At 40.6% G+C, this 18,029-nt stretch overlaps 1 protein-coding gene across 1 annotated transcript in view; it reads left to right on the forward strand.

Moving 5' to 3' along the window:
• Positions 1 to 403: 403 nt before the first annotated feature.
• Positions 404 to 18,029, forward strand: part of cep89 (centrosomal protein 89) — a 44,560-nt gene continuing 26,934 nt past the window's right edge. Inside the window, exons 1-16 of the mRNA XM_079293990.1 lie at positions 404 to 572; positions 1,191 to 1,297; positions 1,885 to 2,031; positions 2,545 to 2,737; positions 4,167 to 4,218; positions 5,415 to 5,525; positions 5,987 to 6,226; positions 6,827 to 6,969; positions 8,004 to 8,054; positions 8,527 to 8,610; positions 9,107 to 9,210; positions 10,450 to 10,565; positions 10,982 to 11,162; positions 11,753 to 11,920; positions 13,387 to 13,528; positions 16,526 to 16,615. Coding sequence (XP_079150116.1) covers positions 531 to 572; positions 1,191 to 1,297; positions 1,885 to 2,031; positions 2,545 to 2,737; positions 4,167 to 4,218; positions 5,415 to 5,525; positions 5,987 to 6,226; positions 6,827 to 6,969; positions 8,004 to 8,054; positions 8,527 to 8,610; positions 9,107 to 9,210; positions 10,450 to 10,565; positions 10,982 to 11,162; positions 11,753 to 11,920; positions 13,387 to 13,528; positions 16,526 to 16,615 — 1,971 coding nt within the window. The 5' untranslated portion in view covers positions 404 to 530. The remainder of the gene's footprint in view (positions 573 to 1,190; positions 1,298 to 1,884; positions 2,032 to 2,544; positions 2,738 to 4,166; positions 4,219 to 5,414; positions 5,526 to 5,986; positions 6,227 to 6,826; positions 6,970 to 8,003; positions 8,055 to 8,526; positions 8,611 to 9,106; positions 9,211 to 10,449; positions 10,566 to 10,981; positions 11,163 to 11,752; positions 11,921 to 13,386; positions 13,529 to 16,525; positions 16,616 to 18,029) is intronic.

Raw genomic sequence — 18,029 nt, forward strand, 5'->3', positions numbered from 1 at the left:
CTTAAATGTTATTTTAGTCGACTCATTCAATTTAAAGTTTGCTGTATATTGTATTCATGATAACTTATTTTGTTGCTTTATGAAGAAAGAAAGAAAGAATAAAGAAGTAATTTTACAGCAACCATAATGTTTAGAGACAGGAGGCGACAGTTGTTTATTAAAGGGAACGACATCGCCCCCTGTCGGCCTGGCCGCTTGTCGGTAAGGACGTCGTTGCTAGGTGAATCATACTAGTCAGTGATTGGCTGCTCTCCTCACTGTTAACCAATCAGCACTACTTTTGTAGAACGGTGCCGTCTTGTGGTGAAGCGTCTAGATACGAGAAATCTTCTGCAAACAGCCAGCCTGTTGAACACTGTTAGCTTGCTTACTTTTCTTTATCGTTTTCGGGTAAAAGAGGACAGATCATTTGAAACACAATGGCAGTGGCATGAAACCGTTTCTTATGCTGTTAAGACTAAACAAGTCAAGCTGTTTGCTTAAACTTAACTTTAGCTTATTGAAGCAAGTGTCCAGCACGTATTTCCACTATGTTAAAATTCAACTTCAGGAGGGAGAAAGACAACGACTTTGTAAGTTTAGCGTCTTTTATTAAATAAATTGACCTCATTTCTAGCGAGCTAAATGTCTAGTTTAAATGCTTTTTTGGGGTAATTTAGCTAACACTAACCTAGCGTTTAATTAGCTGTTATATACCTTTGTCTATTTAACATTAGCAGAAGTTAGGCTAACGTTAGATATTTCAGAAATGTTTGAGCTAGCGTTTGATAATACCCGTTTCGTAACGTTAATACGTCAAGTGGTGTAATTGTATTCATATTGTTGACCACCATTAAAACAGCGAGTGAAATGAGGGCTTTATCCTCTCTGCTATTATTTAAAAAGGCAGTTAAAGTATAATTGACCGCTGAATACTGGACACATTGTGGCCACTGTAACAGGCTGTTTGAATACTTCAGTGTTTGGTATCTCGTTTATCAAGTGGTCATGTTGTGATTCTGTAATCATCCTTTCTACCCTTCCACCTTTGTGACGTTAGCATCTTTGTTTTTCGTCAGTGTGGATGTGAAACAATGATTTAATGTTACTAAATGAAACTCTCCTCAACCATTGTCCCACATTGTGTGTGTTAATGTCCGTCTGTGTGACGCTAATCCTCTCTCTAACCCTCCTTTGTGCGCGTTGTGTAGAAGCATATAGCTCATGGTTTGATCCCTGCTGCCTCCATTGCTCCCAAGCCTGCTGTGCCTCGTACCCCGCCCCCACGCAGCCCAAACCCCTCACCCGAGAGACCCAGGTACCTAACAACCTCCATCATCCCTTCTTCTTCTTCTTCTTCTTCTTCTTCTTCTTCTTCTTCTTCTTCTTCTTCTTCTTCTTCTTCTTCTTCTTCTTCTTCTTCTTCTTCTTCTTCTTCTTTTTCTTCTTCTTCTTCTTCTTCTGACTGTTCTGTAAACAAGCCAGTGATTCATCACAGATCCTTTTCCGTACTTTGAGATGAAACTCTGGAACAATAAATGCAACTCCTAATTTATTAACTTAACTATATGATGCATCTTTGTAGATCTTGATTCTCAAAAATGTACTCACATGTATCACCAGCCTATGTTGTCCTCAAACATTTACTTATTATTGACATGTTGTAGAAGAGTTGCATTCTGGTCTGCACTGTTATTGTCACTGAAATTCAGAAGACTGTTACCATCATCAATGCATTCATCACTAAGCTTCATCATACATTTACCTAACAATGTATCACATCAATATCAACATTAGAAATAATAAAGTATGACATGGCATTTTGATGTGATTAGCAGCATTTCTTGTGCTTGTATTACAAAGTATCTGTCCCTCCTCATATGAATTACGTATTTCCATCTACAGATCGGCCTTAGCAGCAGCCATCTGGTCTTCATCGCTCACTGGACAGACATGGGCCCTCCCCCCGATCCGGCCGAGGTCTTTCTCTGAGAGTGGCCAATCAGAGTCCTTCATATCTGAACCAAACATCAGCCCAGACCTTTTCATCAGGTAAACTCCCTGTTGCAAATACATCAGTAGTATCACACGCATTGTGACAAATGATTCTAATTACAAGAGGGGACTCTCTAAGTTTAAACCTAACCTGGGGCTGTATCTATCAAGTGTGTCACAGTAGAAAATGGGCCAAAGCGGTACACGATTGTGCCTACTTTAAGGAAGAGTAGTAGTTTGAGCTTCGTCAAACAGGACATTTGAGAGAAATAGAGGAAAAGAGATGTCTGTAAAATTTGAGATGTGACCTTTACAAATGAAAGAAAGATTTAGAATACGGGTAGTTAATGTCTATCTGAAGAAGCCATCTATGCTGGTAGTGTGACTTCAAATGCTGTTCTAATTCTTTTTTTGGGTGCAATTTTCCCAAAGTAGGCTTCTCATAGAAGGCATTTTTTTCACACCACAGAAGAATAAGCATAGGTATATATAATATAATGAATGATAACTGAATTCTATTTAGCTGTTTTGGTTATAGTGATAGTGATATTACTTTATTACCTTCCTCAGAGACAGATGGTCAGACGATTTGGGCAGCCGACCGCGCCTGTCCTCCCCTGACCACTCAGAGGAGGAGTTGGAAGACAAGGAAGAGGAGGTGGAGAGTGAGGAGGACAGGGAGGAACATGTTTACCAAACTCTTGACAGAAAGGAGAATTGTGTGATCACAGAACCTATCTATTCTCTGCCACTAAAACCGAAGGTGAGACTCTAAAGTACGATCTCATTGTTATGTGTAAGCAAGTTTCTGACTAGAGTGTTGCTAGGTCTGGGACCATAATTAATGAATATGTATTTAATTGGAACATAGTACTTCCTCATAACATTGCACCTTGAACTTTGACCCTCTTGCTCATACATCCAAAGCGCAGAGGATTGTGGGTCAGAATGGCCAGAGAAGCATGCTGGCTTGCATACTGCAAAATGCGACCGGATGCAGGAGGACATCCTGGCATTTTTGACATACTATGTTTTGGGACAAACTAAATATTTTTCTGAAATACTAAATATTATGGTAGTGGGGGTATGGTAATGCACATTCACAGATTGTGACACGCTGTAACAGGAATGGCGCAGCTGTGATTAATAATCTCAATGATGACTTGCATTACCGTACATTCAATTGAGGCAATTCAGGGCCCTGTGTGTACGTACATTGGGATGTCCTCCTGAGACATCGTTAGTGTTATCAGTTACACCTGCGTCTTTACTGCTTTGACAAGTCAGAATATCCGCTTCTGAAATTTTGCGTTGATGGAAGATAATTATCCTTTCTCAAATACTTTCATACTTGGTTCAGTTTGTGTGTTGTTGTGACACCAGTCTTATCCACTGGGAGGCACAGTTTCACACAGAATCAAGGTAATGTAATCTATTGAGCCTCATACTGTAGAGAAGATTTGTAAAGTTTACTGTCACAGGTTTTGACTCTGCTCAGTAATCATTTTTAGGACTTGCGGAGAGTGTTGGGATAGCCTTTCAGTGTCCCAGAATCACTACTTATTGCTGTTGTTCCTTTGTAAAGCTCTTTTTGCAGTGCCATTGCAGTTTATCTACCTTTGGCAGGTGTTTTTATTTATTTGCCACATAACGTCACTCTGCATCATTTGCCTCTGACAGTTCAGGAGCAACTTGCGTTTAATATTGACTTCATAATTGTGATTTATGGTAGTCTCTGACAGCAGGGTACCGATTAGAAGTGGGTACCGAGCCATGCACCTGAAATAACAGAAACACATCTCTGTTTAAAGCATGCAGTTCAACAGCACCACAGACTGCAGCCTCCAATGTGACCATGCAGTTGAATCTGCACCTCTCTGAATAACTTTTATGAAGGTATACTGTAATATAGCAAGACTGTTGTATTGAACCGCATCAGATGTACTTAATAAACAGCCAAGTCAGTGTCTATGAATATAGTTTATTTTCTTGTCATTTGAGCATTGTGCCTTGAACGAATCAGCAGATGACATTGTTCAGTCTGCCTCATTCTTGTATTTCATTCTTTCTTTGCTTCCTTCTTGCTCATTCACATGGCCTTAATGTGTCTCTGGGAATTCGCAACAACACTGTAAACGCACCAGCAATATATATTTTATTTTCTCCAAATATTGGTTTGTCCTGTCTTTCAGACCTGTACACACCAGCTCATTCAGATGTCGAGCAGAAGAGCGCCTTCTCCAGGTAATTACTCATAATCTGTCAGTAAGTGGCAATATAACCCGACCTATAATAAGACCAAATGGTGTATATAGTTTAATGAGGCAACCCATTGTACATTTACCGTAGCCTTAACCTTACAGCCCAATAAAACAACTTCAGATGTCAATATCTACATACTGTAGATTTCCAATGAGTTTTCTTTAAAGATTTTCTTTATACAGTTGACAAACTGATGTTGCCGTATTTACTGGTCAGACTTTAAGATTCTATTTCTGTTGTTTGTTTGTAGAACCAGAGATTGTAGGAAGTAGTCACTAGCAAACATTCGGCCTCTGACTGGGTAGGACTTTTCTAGATCTTTAGAGTCCACTCAGTTTCCACATTACGTTCACATTAGAAGCATAAAAGGTGGTACTCCTGCTGGTTGTCACCACTGATGTGAAAAGATGGTGGTAAATATGAATACCTTCAACAGACAATATGGTGGTGGGTGTCAGTAAGTAGATGGAAATATCTATCAGCAGCCTCCGGTAGTATACAGAGTAGGTGGAATGCTTCTAATCATAAATTGCTAACAGACCGGATGTATTCCAATAAAGTAGAAAAATTAACCACGAAAATCATTCAAACCACATGCAGCAAAATAAATGTAACGGATGATATATAAAGAGACGTGCAACTGGATTTCTGAATTTTCTCCCATAGAAAGAAAAAGAAAAGAATGGTGACTCTCTTTATATGACTCCTCCTCAGGCTTTAGAGGACGACGAAGATGCAACTCTAACTCAACCAAAATGTAGTTTCACAGCAGACATAATGTACCTTACATCATTAAAAGCTGGATGGACAGCCTCATTATACAGTTGCTGTTACCAAAGCTGGCCTCAGGCTTTTCACGGTGCTAAATGAAAATGTTTTATGTGTCCCTAAAATGCTTCTCCTTTTAACAACTAAATTGTGTACGCTACACTCAGGCTGGCTGTGTTCTAAAGTAACACATTCAAGCTATGCAGAAAGTCACGTTTAAAGAACAATATGCATTTCATGGTCAAATTGGGTTGTGCAGTTAAGCACATAGCAACCATCACTTCTTCTGCGATTGCATGCATTTAATGATGGCTTTATTTTTCTTATCTACAACGTATTTCTTTGATCCAGCACTCATCCTATTGGCACTGCCTTTTTGTATTGTCTCTGATTCTTTTCTTATCTCTCAGATCTTTCGGAGGAAACCAGTGTCCTTTGTCCCGGAGTCAGCAGTGATTCTACCAAGAAGAAAGCCTCTGTCAGGAAGAGCGCTGGAAGTCGGGGAGATGTGCCGTGCGGGTGTAAGTCCCAAAGAAGCCTGCTGTGTGTCTTCTTGTCATTTTGACTTCTTATTTTTTTTTACCCAGCTTTTGATTTATAGCACATAAAAAACATGGCTTGCTTTAGATCAGGCAAAAATAAACATGCTTCCCTTTTTCCTGTCTTTCATGTCCCGACAGACCAGTGCTGTCTGATGGGAATATGCCCTCTCTTGGTTAGGTTCTTACTGATGTTTATGATGCATTTTATCCAGTTAAATATAGCTTTAGTCACTTAAGTGACTGTCAGATTACTTTAATATAAAACAGTTTTCTGCTTCATACACACATTTCTTTGTTGGTGTGTGAGATACTTGCATATTCCCTTAAGTATTGTGTATTGAGATGACGTGTGTTTGCAATACAGCAGATTATTCACATTTTATTCCATTGAGAATATGTTTGTGTACTGCCAGCCAAAGTATTGACCTTCCCGATTACAGCCGAGCTACCCATCCTAACCACCGACCAACCCAGCCAAGCCAAAGACCTGAAACCCCCCACCCAGCCGTCTCCAAAGCTCAGCAGGGCATGCGATGAGGTGCAGAGGGAGGTAGCAGGGGCCTTGCCAGTGAAGGACACAAGGATGGTGGATAAACAAAAGCTACTGGAGGAGAGACTGCAACGGCTGGAGCAGGAGATCAGTCACAGCCAAGCCGCCTCTAACCCGAGGGCATCTGCAGGTAGAGTGGACGAGCCGCTGGAGAATCACGTGTGGGAGACGGAGAATCAATAAAGTGGAATAAGGGTTAACGGGGGGGGGGGGAGGGATCAAGGGAGAGGGAGTGAAGCAGGGAGTCATAACAGGGACGGAGGGAGCTGGAGATAGGACTGTCAGTAGATAGGGTGTAATGAAACACGGAAAGGAAAAAACACACAAAGGATGGAAAATTGGCAGTTTAAAATGGGTAGCAGGTTGGTGATTAGAGACTCTGACCTCCCGGGGGGCAGAAAGATGCAGCATGGAAAAGTACTATTCATTCTCTGCTAGTGAGGCATTCATTATGTTCTATTTATCATCACCCGAGGGTGAAGGGTTCAGGGTCAGTCAGCAGACCACATGGAGAGTCAAAGCCATGTTGAAGAAAGACCAAAGCCATCTTGCAAAATACACCATAGTCGTCTTTAGTTTAGATTGCACCAGCCCTCTCGGTTCCCTTCTTCCTGAAACTATAATAATGAATATGGTTATTGTATATAGAGTTAGGCCACTCATCCCTCGACTTTTCTTGTTTGCGAGCATGTCTCAGAACTATGTATAACCGGATCTGCTGTGTTCACAGGCAGCCAGGCAGAGCTACTGGATCTGAGGCAACAGGCTCAGGAGCTGGTGGATGAAAATGACGCCCTCAAATTGACAGTTCACCGTCTGAATGTGGAGCTGAGCCGCTACCAAACCCTCTTCAGACCGTTGACCAAACAGGAAGTATGTCTTGCTACCGAGTCGTACCTCATCTCATTTTCACAAATTGACTATTTGTGAATGAGACCTCCTGTAACCTGATTGTAGGCCCTGTGAAACAGTTATGGGCTCATGCCTTGCATAAGAGACTCCTGGTAGAAGGCTAATGTAGGCAGCCTTAAAAAGCTTCCCTGTAGAACAGTCCCTAATTACACCAGGGCCCTTTCTGTTATCAACCAGCCTCTATCACTCCAGCTCATACTGCCAGAATTATATGAAAACAGGAGTATCTGTTCTAGTGTAGTCCTCTGCTCTCTTCACCGACAACAGCAGCTTTTAAACCAAATCTATGACCGGTACTTTGTTTTCAAAGCAAGCCTTCAAGATAGAAATCTGCCTTTGATTTGAATCCCGCTGAGCTAAATAAGGCTTATTTTTGTCTGTCCTTCGATCAGATTTGTTGCACTAAAGGAGTTGCTTGTTCCCATCTGCGGCTGTGTGTCCTTTCTGGTATGTTCTGTGTTTTTTACATGGCAGAAAAAGGCTGGCCTGTGGCTTTAATCATGGCTACCTCATGCTGTGTCTTCACACCAAGAGATCTCTGCCATCGGTTTGCTTCTGCTGTTGCTAGATGTCTCTGCTAGTTCTAATTCCTGACTGCTGGTGAAAGGAAGAGAAAAAGGAAAAGATGAGGAAGTAGTTTTATAGCAGAATGATAATAAGAGATGGGATAAATCTGAATTTGTTAAATTGGCCAAGCTAGAATTAAACTTTGTCCACTTCCATAGATCCCATTAACACGACCATTTACTTTTGATTTCCCATTTGTTCTGTAGTTATAAACTATAATATTCTTTGCTGTAGAAAATGTTGGATTAGCTTCCCTGTGAAATTCCCTCAGTCACTCAGCACCAGTCCACTAGAAGCAGCAGACTTCAATCCTCTTTCACCATTTTTTAAAAATATGTTTACTTTGTGTGAAGGATGCCATTTAAAGCTGCCATATCAAGCATGGCTGCTACGTATGATGACTAACTTTCTTACTGTGTTTCATCCAGAGCTCAAGAGTCAGCGGCTTACCAAAGACAGGGTCTCCTCCTCCCTGGCTGGTCAGTATCTTCATATAGCTGTACATTACTTTCATACGGCAGGGCAGGATTCTAACCGCATGGCTGGTTAGTAGTCAAAATTAGCTAATCAATCTGTTTAAGATGGCTGGCTAGTTTAATCGGCAAGTCGTTTAAAAAAAATAAAATAAAAAATAAGCTGAATGATAACTTGTTTAGCAGATTGATTTGGATTTAATATGTGTAATCATACATGCTCAGTCTGGTGACACATAACGGGTCTGATAGTTTGGAAGCTCAGCATCACTGAAACCTGCTTCACCTCTCAAATGACCAAAACACAAAGCCAGGTTGTTCACTATGTGTCCACAGTGGCTCAGATTTACCAACCGCTGTGACTAGTGGGCTGGAAAATGATTTTCCGTCCTTCGATAAGCCCCATATGTGAATAGATCCATGGTTTTGATGTTGTGGCTAATTTGGCTAATTTCTCTTTTTTTTCTCTTTTTTTTAGCTTGACATGAAGTATTTATCTCCTTTGGTGCTGGCCTATGAAGACAGGATGGACGAGAAAGACGCACTTCTGCAAACCACTGAGGTAAAGTGTATGTGAGAGAATGTGTGTGTGTGTGTGTGTGTTTATTATTATCCGCTATTATGTCTAGGTATTTTGTCTCAGCAGCAGTCAGACGTTTAGATGTGGTTTTTAGATTTAGCATCTTTCTGATGTTCTTCATGTCTCAAATGGCATTTTATGATGTTATTTATTTGTTGTAATGTGTGTTTTGTCTGTTATTTACTGTGGAAACTATATCTATTGTTGATGAGGTGGCAAATGAGTTTCCCCGTTGGGGATTAATGAAGCTTTCTAATCTAATCTATTCTAAAAGTTAGCTGGCTAGCCCACTTATCCCGCTTCATGGCACAGGCCCCTGGAGAACTGGTGCACCCAGCTGTGGTTGCTATCAAGGCTTTTGTCTTGGAAGGACGACCCTTGATCCTTAGCAGAGGGTCGGTAGCACAGTAGAGGATTTCTTTTTTTTTGCTGTCCTTCAAATCAGCGATCCATATGTGTCTTTGTCTGCTTTCCACAGGAGGAGGTGAAGAGGTTGCGTGTTCATGTAGAGGCTGTAATCAAAGAAAACGAGAGACTCCATGATGACATCACAAAGATCGAAGGGGTCAGCCAGAAGAACTGGTAAGAAGAAATGTTCTCTCCGTGCATGTGTATTGGTTCGACACCATCAGCACTTGCTCGGCCGTCGCCATTCATTCCCCCTGATGTAGTGAAAATGAAATACCTCCTTTATTCTCTTCTGCACCGCTGCTTGCCCGTCTCTGGGTCTGTACGTAAAGCTTATATTGTGTGAAAGGATGAAATAGAACTGTTGTAAAACTGTTATCTCTTCTGCTGCGCTCCTATATCTTCCCCCATCGCTACTCTGTCTTTTATCATCACTCTGGCTTGTAATGTTGCTGAATGCTGACTCGTATCTTTTCATTGTAAGTAGCTCTGACATGTCAGATATGGTCAGATAGAGACATTTGAACCTGTTTTAAGTTGTGTATCAACTCAAGAACAATGTGAAGATTCATTAGGACATTGGTTGTGTGTGTGTTTAAATACGTTTCTTACTGTAGACTAGAGTACAGTACATGATGTTTCCTATTGTGCTGTCTTACCACGTGAGACTAAGTGTTAAGAGCTGTTTACAGTTCATCAGTTTCCATAAAAATCCCTGATTTCCCTCAGAGAATATTGATTGTACTCCAAAGCACTAAGAACAACACCACACAAATTATCCCTCTAATTATGAATAAACAAACAGTTAGGTTTCAGTTTCCTTCAAAATATAGCGTACACATATCTGTGTAGCAACAACACATAGAAGATGAAAGTCAACCGTGTACATAATGCAATTATAAAGAACATTTTCCAATGCCGCCTCAAGACCCATCTCTTCTCCATGACCTTCTGTTAATGTGTGAGTCACGTGAGTTTGTTTCCTTAGTGTAAAGCGACTTTGAGTTCTAGAAAAGTGCTAAAGATTTAAAAAGCGCTAAAAGTTATCATTAATATTACTCGTGCTTAGAAAGAGATACTGTACTTTATGTTAGGATTACAAAAGTTATCTAAGATCTTGTCCTTGAAACACTAAAAATCCTCCATGAATGTTTTAAGACAATACTCTGCTTGTAATATTCATTTGTGTCTGTTGTGGTTATTCCAAAAACGTTCACTTAACTTGTAATGCCCAGTGTTGATTTAGACGTCACATGTACATTTAGACTTTGGCTCAATAAAAGTGATTATATTTCCAAAAAGGTACAATCTATTCAGTACCATTAAGGCAAGCTTGTGATGATTCATGGGGCCATATTATAGCAGCTTTGTGCTGTAGACATAATATTTTTCTCCCCCCCTTTCTCCCTTCAGCCATCAGCTACAACAACAGGCCCTTCTGGTACTGCAGGAGAACCAGGTTCTGATTGATCAGCTCGAGGCTCAGCACGTTAAGGCCAAGGCCAGCCACAGCAGACACCATTCTGAAGGTACAACGACAACCTCAAAGCTGTAAATCCTGTGTTAGTGTCTCCGAGCGCACCAGCTGGAAGATGCAGAACACACAGCACCACAAATCTGTAGCCCACAGCAGATGTCGTGTGTTTTTCAACAGTTAGTATAACAATGAGGATACAAAATGAACAAGAAATAGTTTGGTGAAGAAGTTCCGATCCGATTTCAGTTACAATTCTTCAGTATTTTATGTTTTTAATGGTTACTTTATGTCTTAAAATGTGACACAGCAGGGTTGGCTTGAAATGGCACTTTAGGAATAAAACATGAACCGCTGATTTAGGTTGTTTTTTTAAGTTGAAAAGGAGGCTGTCCAGCATATTTAATTATTAATGTAATCGGTGTACCGCATAAACAAGCAGAATTCTACTTCTCTTCCCTCGCTTTGCAGTTTCCAAGGTGTGTAAGCAGCTGATGTTGTTGGAAGCAGAAAAGCAGCGTTTGCAGGAGTACCTGGAAGAGAGCAGGAGAGAGTTGCAGAAAAATGGAAGGGATGTACAAGTCCTGCAGGCCCGTCTCAAGGATGCCGTCACATGGGACGAACACTGCAACATAGCTGGGAAACTCAGGCGGTACGGCTACAATGTCTCATTTCATCAAACATTTCTTTCTTTAAAAGATGAATCAGTCGGTATTAAACACAGTTCTGCTTCTTAACTGGGACACAGTTATTTTCGTTTTGCAAAGTAAGAACAAGAATATAACTCCTGAGTAGGTTTTATTCGTGACACACACTGCGACATTGTGGCACACACTCTCGCTCGCTGTATGTTAGGAAAGGGTGTACAGCGTCCTTGATATTGTCCAAAAGGCCACATGCCAGAGCTCCTCGCCGTCTTCTTACGTCTTACTTCAGTTTATTATGTATTCAGTTTAAAATTGATTTGTAGAAGACAAAACAAGAACAAGACAAACAAAGAAACAAGAGTAGCACCTGAAGCATTGCTTTGTTAATCGCAGTAAACAGGAGCACTGGGATGTGACGAATGTTGTACAGAATCCTAGCTGTAATTACTTTCGTTATATTTGATAGAGGTGGGAAAGTAACCAAACAAGTAGCAGTAAAACTCTATGTAGGTTTGTACATGTTGTAGTGATGGAATGTTCTTTGTTGAAAAGTGTTCACCAAGGCCCAGATGTTTTGTTATAATGTGGCTCTCAGACAATTGGAGCAGCAGGAGAGTAGGAACAAGAGTGAGATGGAGGAGACACGTCTCAGATCGTCCAGCCTGCAAGAGGAGAACAGGAGTCTGGCTCTGGACAAGGCCAACCTGACCGCTGATATAAAGAGAATGGAAGCTGAGCAGGATCTCACCAAACAAGCCAACAGGTACTAAAGATACTTCTTTCTTTGTCTGATATCATCTTACACATGAAGCCTATGACATGCCAGTCAGCCACTATTCCATCACGTCTCCTCAAAGAAATGTTAGACCCTTTATTTTAGCAGTGTACTGCTACTGTCCCTGTTAATACTGCTATTGCTACTAATACTGTTGATGAGACTAAGATGTGCAGTCAAGACTAGTCCAGCTAATATCATTGGCATGTTTTATAATCTGCTGTTTAAAAAAAGCATTGAAAAGTGAATGACAAAATCGACTTAGAAAGTTGTCTAAGATTGTTAAGGGGCTGTTTACAATACTTATTATACAGTAAACATAGAAGAATGTGATTATTTAAAGCCCCTTCACACCCATTGTTTTTTCCACCCATTGTGGAAAAACCCATTGTTTTTTCCACATTACTAGATTAGGGCCTCAGGAGTGTGCAGTCATGTACAAACTGTTTGATAGACACCTCCCTCCATCGCTTGTTGATTTTGTTGCACCTATTAGGACAGGGAAGCTTACAGCTCAATTATTCTTACTAGTACATGGAGTTTAGTGACCTCACATCATTTTCAGCATAGCTCTCGACTTTAACCTCGACAGAGGTGCAGTCAGCCGGAATATAATATAATGAAATACCTGTTTGGGTTGGCCGAGCATATAATGGTTATACAATTTTGGCAAATAATTATTGAATCAAGTGTGAACCAGAGCGTTTAATTGAATTAAAAAAGAAAACATGAAGTCCTCCTTAAACCACTTCATCAAACCACTAATTAGCACTCTCAGTTTATGCTGAAGTGAGATTTGAGCTGGTAGCTTGATCTCTGGTTTCTGGAAAGGTCAGCGGGGTGATAACTAGAGGCAATGCTCAGAACCCCTTTTTTGTTCAGTGTTCTATCTCATGTTATAAAAAAAATATGCTCGCTCTACCCAAAGAGTACCATCAAAATTATGTCTTATTGCGGGAGAGTTATTTAACAAATCTGTAAGTTGCCAGAGTGACTTTTCAACAGTTCACATTGTACCACAGTTCACAGGTTATTCTCCGACAGTACACAATTTATTTTGGTCAGGGATTCCAGCTGTTTTAAAATGTGATCTGTCCTCTGCCACTTCCCTCGGCTCCCTGCAGACCTGAGCTGAGATTAAAGTGGACTTTCTCATTCCGAAGTGTGAAGATTGTCAGAAGGTGTTTGATTTGATGTGTTCACCCTGCTCCCATCATAAAGGCAGGGTCTCAAGATATCATCCAGTTTGTATTCCCTGTTTTCAACCATTCCATCTGCCCTGTTACTTTCCCTTAACCCCTGAGACATCTCTTCCCCTTCTCTGCTTTATTCGTCCTCCTATTTTTTGCCATCCTCCTTTTCCTTTCTGTCTCATTGTTTTTCTCCCCCAGGCATCTATTTTCTTCTATTCTGTTTTTTTTATCTTCTTCTCTCCCCGTCTCTCCATCCTCCAGGAAAGCTGAGAGGAGGATGAGTGTATTGAAGAGACAGAAGGAAGAGCGCGTGTTGAAAGAGGAAAACACTCGGCATTACATGGGAGCTGTCATTTCTGTGGCTGAGCACATTTCCCTGGAGAGAGACCAACTATTACAAATGGTACTACCAATGCTACTGATAGTGTTGAAAGAATTAGTACATCACGTGGTACACATGATTCACGTGGAGTTGCAGCACTAATGACACCCTAGTGAGACAATGTATGTACATACAGGTGCTGGTGATATCCCTGACACCTCTATGACTGCAGTAAAACAAGGGAGTACACATTGAACTCTTGGCACTGCAGAAGGTCTGGGTATTACACGTGATAGTTCAGACACTCATAATCTCTGTGAGCAGATAGCTGCATATGAATGCAATGGAACAAGATTTTGGTGTCAGAAGCGTTCTGGTTTCCGCTTGGTCAATGCTACTCGGACTACAATCATGTTTGAGAGAGTTTTGGCTGCAAGCAGGGAAACTATCAATAATAACCCATCCGACATCATCATCAGGATTTCTGCTTCGTTAGCATTTCAAAAAAACCTGAACAGTAGAAATGTATTTGCCCCCAAAGGCTAAATTGTTGTCAGCAGGACCTAGACACACCCAACACACAGATAATTTCTTCTGTACAAAAACGGACTACGGTAATTAGTACAATTATTATAGCTTCCCTATTCTAGCTTTAAAAACAATTTAAAAAAAATCTAAAATGTTTTTATTTGTTTTTGCACCAATTTAATACAAGACTGTATTGATCCCCAGGGGGGGAATTCAGCACAGATAAAAAAAACTAAAGTAAAAATAAGAATATAGATTAAAAAAATAAACGACCTTAATCAAAAGCAGTTAAACTCAACATTGCAAGGCAAGTAGTACATATACAGTACCCAGTGTTGTACTTCAACTACTAGTGCAGTACTGTCTAAAGGTAAGTCACATAGTGGTGTGATTAGTAGACACAAAGTCATTAAAACATAGTATATACAAGAGTGGTATGATCTACTATGACAGTGTACACCAGAATATACATAATATGATTAAGTAATGATACTTAGTGTTTGTCTGTATCAATATATGAATATAATAACGTACATAATGTAATGAAAACATTGTGACATAATGTAGTATGGGATATTCAACATAACGTTAAGTGTAGTGATTTCACTTTGTACATTATGTCCCATTCTATATTCTACTGTACTATTTTATACTATATTATGTTAATATATGAATATAATACCTTTATGTGTTGCAGTAGTCCATATTCACAAATCGTAAAATAGCAACTCATGCTGTGTTACTCCATGTAGGCTATTGAGTAATACGGAGCAGCCTTGCAGCGTGTTGCTGATGGCAGTTGGTCAGCAGAGGCAGAAAAGTCAGAGGAACCGCTTGTTGTTGGTGCCAGAAGTCATTTATCAAACACAGCAGTTTCCAGCAGTCTCCATGTCAGCACAGCTGTGAGATGCAGAAAAGGGGGGGGGGGGGGGGGGATATGATAAGTGTGAGTGATTAAACATTCCACAGAATGTACGTAAGGTGCTTGAAATAGACCCTTTCGCAGCAGACACCTTGGCACCAGTGTAATTGATAGGTGAGCTAAAAATGACGTCCTGTGTCTTTTCCTTGACCTCGATGAGAACACGTCAGAATGTCAAGAACAGATGTGAAGGACAATTCACAAGGATCACACGGCCTTTGTTTTGGCTGACATCTCATCTCTACTGTGTGCACTTTTCTAGTTAGTGATTTCGATTTTTCAGCAAGAAATAATCAGCCATTAAATCATAAAATATTTAATTTCGAAGAACATGTAATTTACTCGCTGTGGAGCATTGTATTGATTAACAAAAGACTCTTATGCTATTAATATGACTTTTTGTTCTTTCAGAGCCTTCATACTTGACTGAAGTAGTCTTTTTTTTGGTGATAATTCTAACATGGTAGAGGAGTTGCTCTGCAATTTTGGTAGAATAGAATAATATGATCAGAGCCATGTCAAACCCAAAATATTAAGCTAATCTGAAACAAATAGAACTTGGCTCAGTTGGCTGAGTGTGTGGCAGAGGAACCGAGAAAGTGTTTCTGTTAAATGTTAATAGATTCAGGGACTCTTTTTAGAGGAAAAGCCAGAGCCCATCATGTGTGGAAGGTCACACTGAGACCGTATTTGAGATAGCGGGTCTAAAGCTAACAAGAGAGCATCTTTATTTTCTGCATTTCTACCCCTTTATTTATGTTTCTCAGCTTGGATAAATTCATCCAAAATAACAATAAATAGTAAGTCTTTTTGAAACAGTTCCTTCATCGAAAATGAAAGATGTTTTGTATCGTGCCTAGAACATCAGATAGTGTCTCGGATATTAACGTACACGCAGTAATCCTGAAGGTCACAGACAGACATTGAAGGCAACTACAGTTGTACTTCAATGGAAGAGCCAGTCTTCTTTAAATCTGCTCCTATAGAACAGCTCCTATGTGGTCCAGCCACAACACAGCAAATAACAAATCATATTTTTACTGTGTGCATGCACAGACACACACATCTTGTTCTCTTCCAGACTAATTGGTTCTTGTTCAAATTACACTCCAAGAAAATGTACTTTGGGAGCAGCTTTTTTTCCTTCTTAATTACAACTTTAAAACAGAAGCTCACGTCATCCTCAATGGGGCGAATTTGGGACTTTTTGGCTGCAATTGCGATGTGCAATCAATTTGCTGTAAATGACTTTCATTTTACAGCACAAGCTGGAGTTAAATTGATTTTATGCTGCATTAGCGCAGCGCTAGCTGTGTTTTGTAGGCTAACAGACATTTCACCATTGTTTTAATGCTGTTTTTATTTGTATCCTTTTCCTTCTTATTTTTCTGCACACCTAAAACCTTTGATTGGTGATGTTGAACTGGAAACAGATATTTTGTGTCAGTGTTTTTACCTCACATGAGACTACTGTTAATTGGCAACAGAGTCTTTCCTTCTTTTCCTTTATCGTCTCTCCCATAATCCCTTACTTCCTTCATCCAGCTGTGTGTTACACCTCCCCCCCCCCCCCCCTCTGTGTTCCTCTTCGATAAGTAACCCCCTGTCTTCCTTCTCTACCTCCCCAGGCTTCGGTTCTTCAGCAGGAAAAGCAGGGATTCGTCAGCAGGATCCTGAATGGTACATTACGATTTGGAAAACTACAGGAAGAAGTCAAAGTAGGTTCATTCAAAACGTCACTTTCACACTACAACCGTTGTCCCTGACCTAAGCCCCGGAACTACCCTGCTGCATGGCGGGAGGTTAATCTCATTTTAACCCCTGATGCCGGAGTAGCATGTGAGGCTACAACTTTGGCTCAGCTGGTGCCTCAACAGTCCACACTTAAACGTAGCATTTTATCTGAAGTCAATTTTGTCCAAGATTAACACTCCAATTCATTTTCTATTGATCAGCCCACTCCACTGCACTTGATAGTCCATCTACTATCAGTCTCCACTACTCAGAATGCATAAATTGACAAACACTTGCTCAAGCTGAATTCATTGACTTCCTAGCTCTTCGTTTTCCTATCTTTAATAAAGTGTCGAATCAACAGCGCACAGTCAGCATGTGAAATGTAAAGCGAACACCAGCAATGATAGCAGTGTTGCTGTGTGTGCCGGTCTCTCTGACTTTGGCCCATTGATCTGTTGAGTATCTCTGTGACATTGCTCCCGCTAGTAGCTATGGTGCTTACTTGCTTATATCCGTAGCACTGATGTTATTCCTGCTGCTCATTACTTTCTGATGTCTGCTGCTGATACCAGTGTCGTAGTACTCGAGACCAGTCTCAAGACCCCTTTCTCAAGGTCCCACTCTCGTCTCGTCTCGGCCGTGCTTTTACTTTCTCTCGTCTCGGTCTCAGACAGAGAGACTCTGGATTTTACGTCAAAATCAGTCGAAACCACAACTGTGAGGATATCATTAAGTTGCGTGTGTATTGTCTGATTATTACTGTGATTGGATGTAAAACTTCCTGCTTCAAATGCAACCAATAACTTCATTGATTTCTAATTTGAATTGTCTACTTTTTGGCTGTCGCCACTTTGTTCAGACCTGCCGTAGCTATAACATAAATAAGAAAATAATTTCAAGATTTGTTACAACACTTGTCTGTTTAATATCGCCTTACAATTTATTAATTCAAAAATGATTAATTTCTGATCTGTGCTAATGAACTGGGATGTTTTTTAGGTATAGGAGGCTGCAATAGTCTTTTTTCTTTCCATTCTGTGACAAAAACTGCATTCCAGCTCTTTCCAGACTATTCCAGCAAATCCCCATGGCAACCTTTTCTACATCTGCCTAAATGCCAGTTTGAATCTTAGCGCTGTGACAGTTGTGCTGCAGTGCCAATTGGTGCATCCTGTCATTATTGGTTTGTTTGTCATGCCAGGCGTGAACATGGCATTGGTCCGGCAGAGTTAGTGCCTTGCTCGAGGGCCGGTGCTCTGTGTTCCAGCTATCAGCAGCTCTTGTCATTCGAGCCACATCAGGGAAACACATCTCAGTGGGTCTGACAGTTTTATTTGTGTCTCTATAGCAACAGCCCAGAGAGAAAGAGATGTGTGTTTCTGTGTGTGGATGAGA

The sequence above is a fragment of the Melanostigma gelatinosum genome, assembly GCF_949748355.1.
Source record: "Melanostigma gelatinosum genome assembly, chromosome: 2".
Taxonomy (NCBI): domain Eukaryota; kingdom Metazoa; phylum Chordata; class Actinopteri; order Perciformes; family Zoarcidae; genus Melanostigma; species Melanostigma gelatinosum.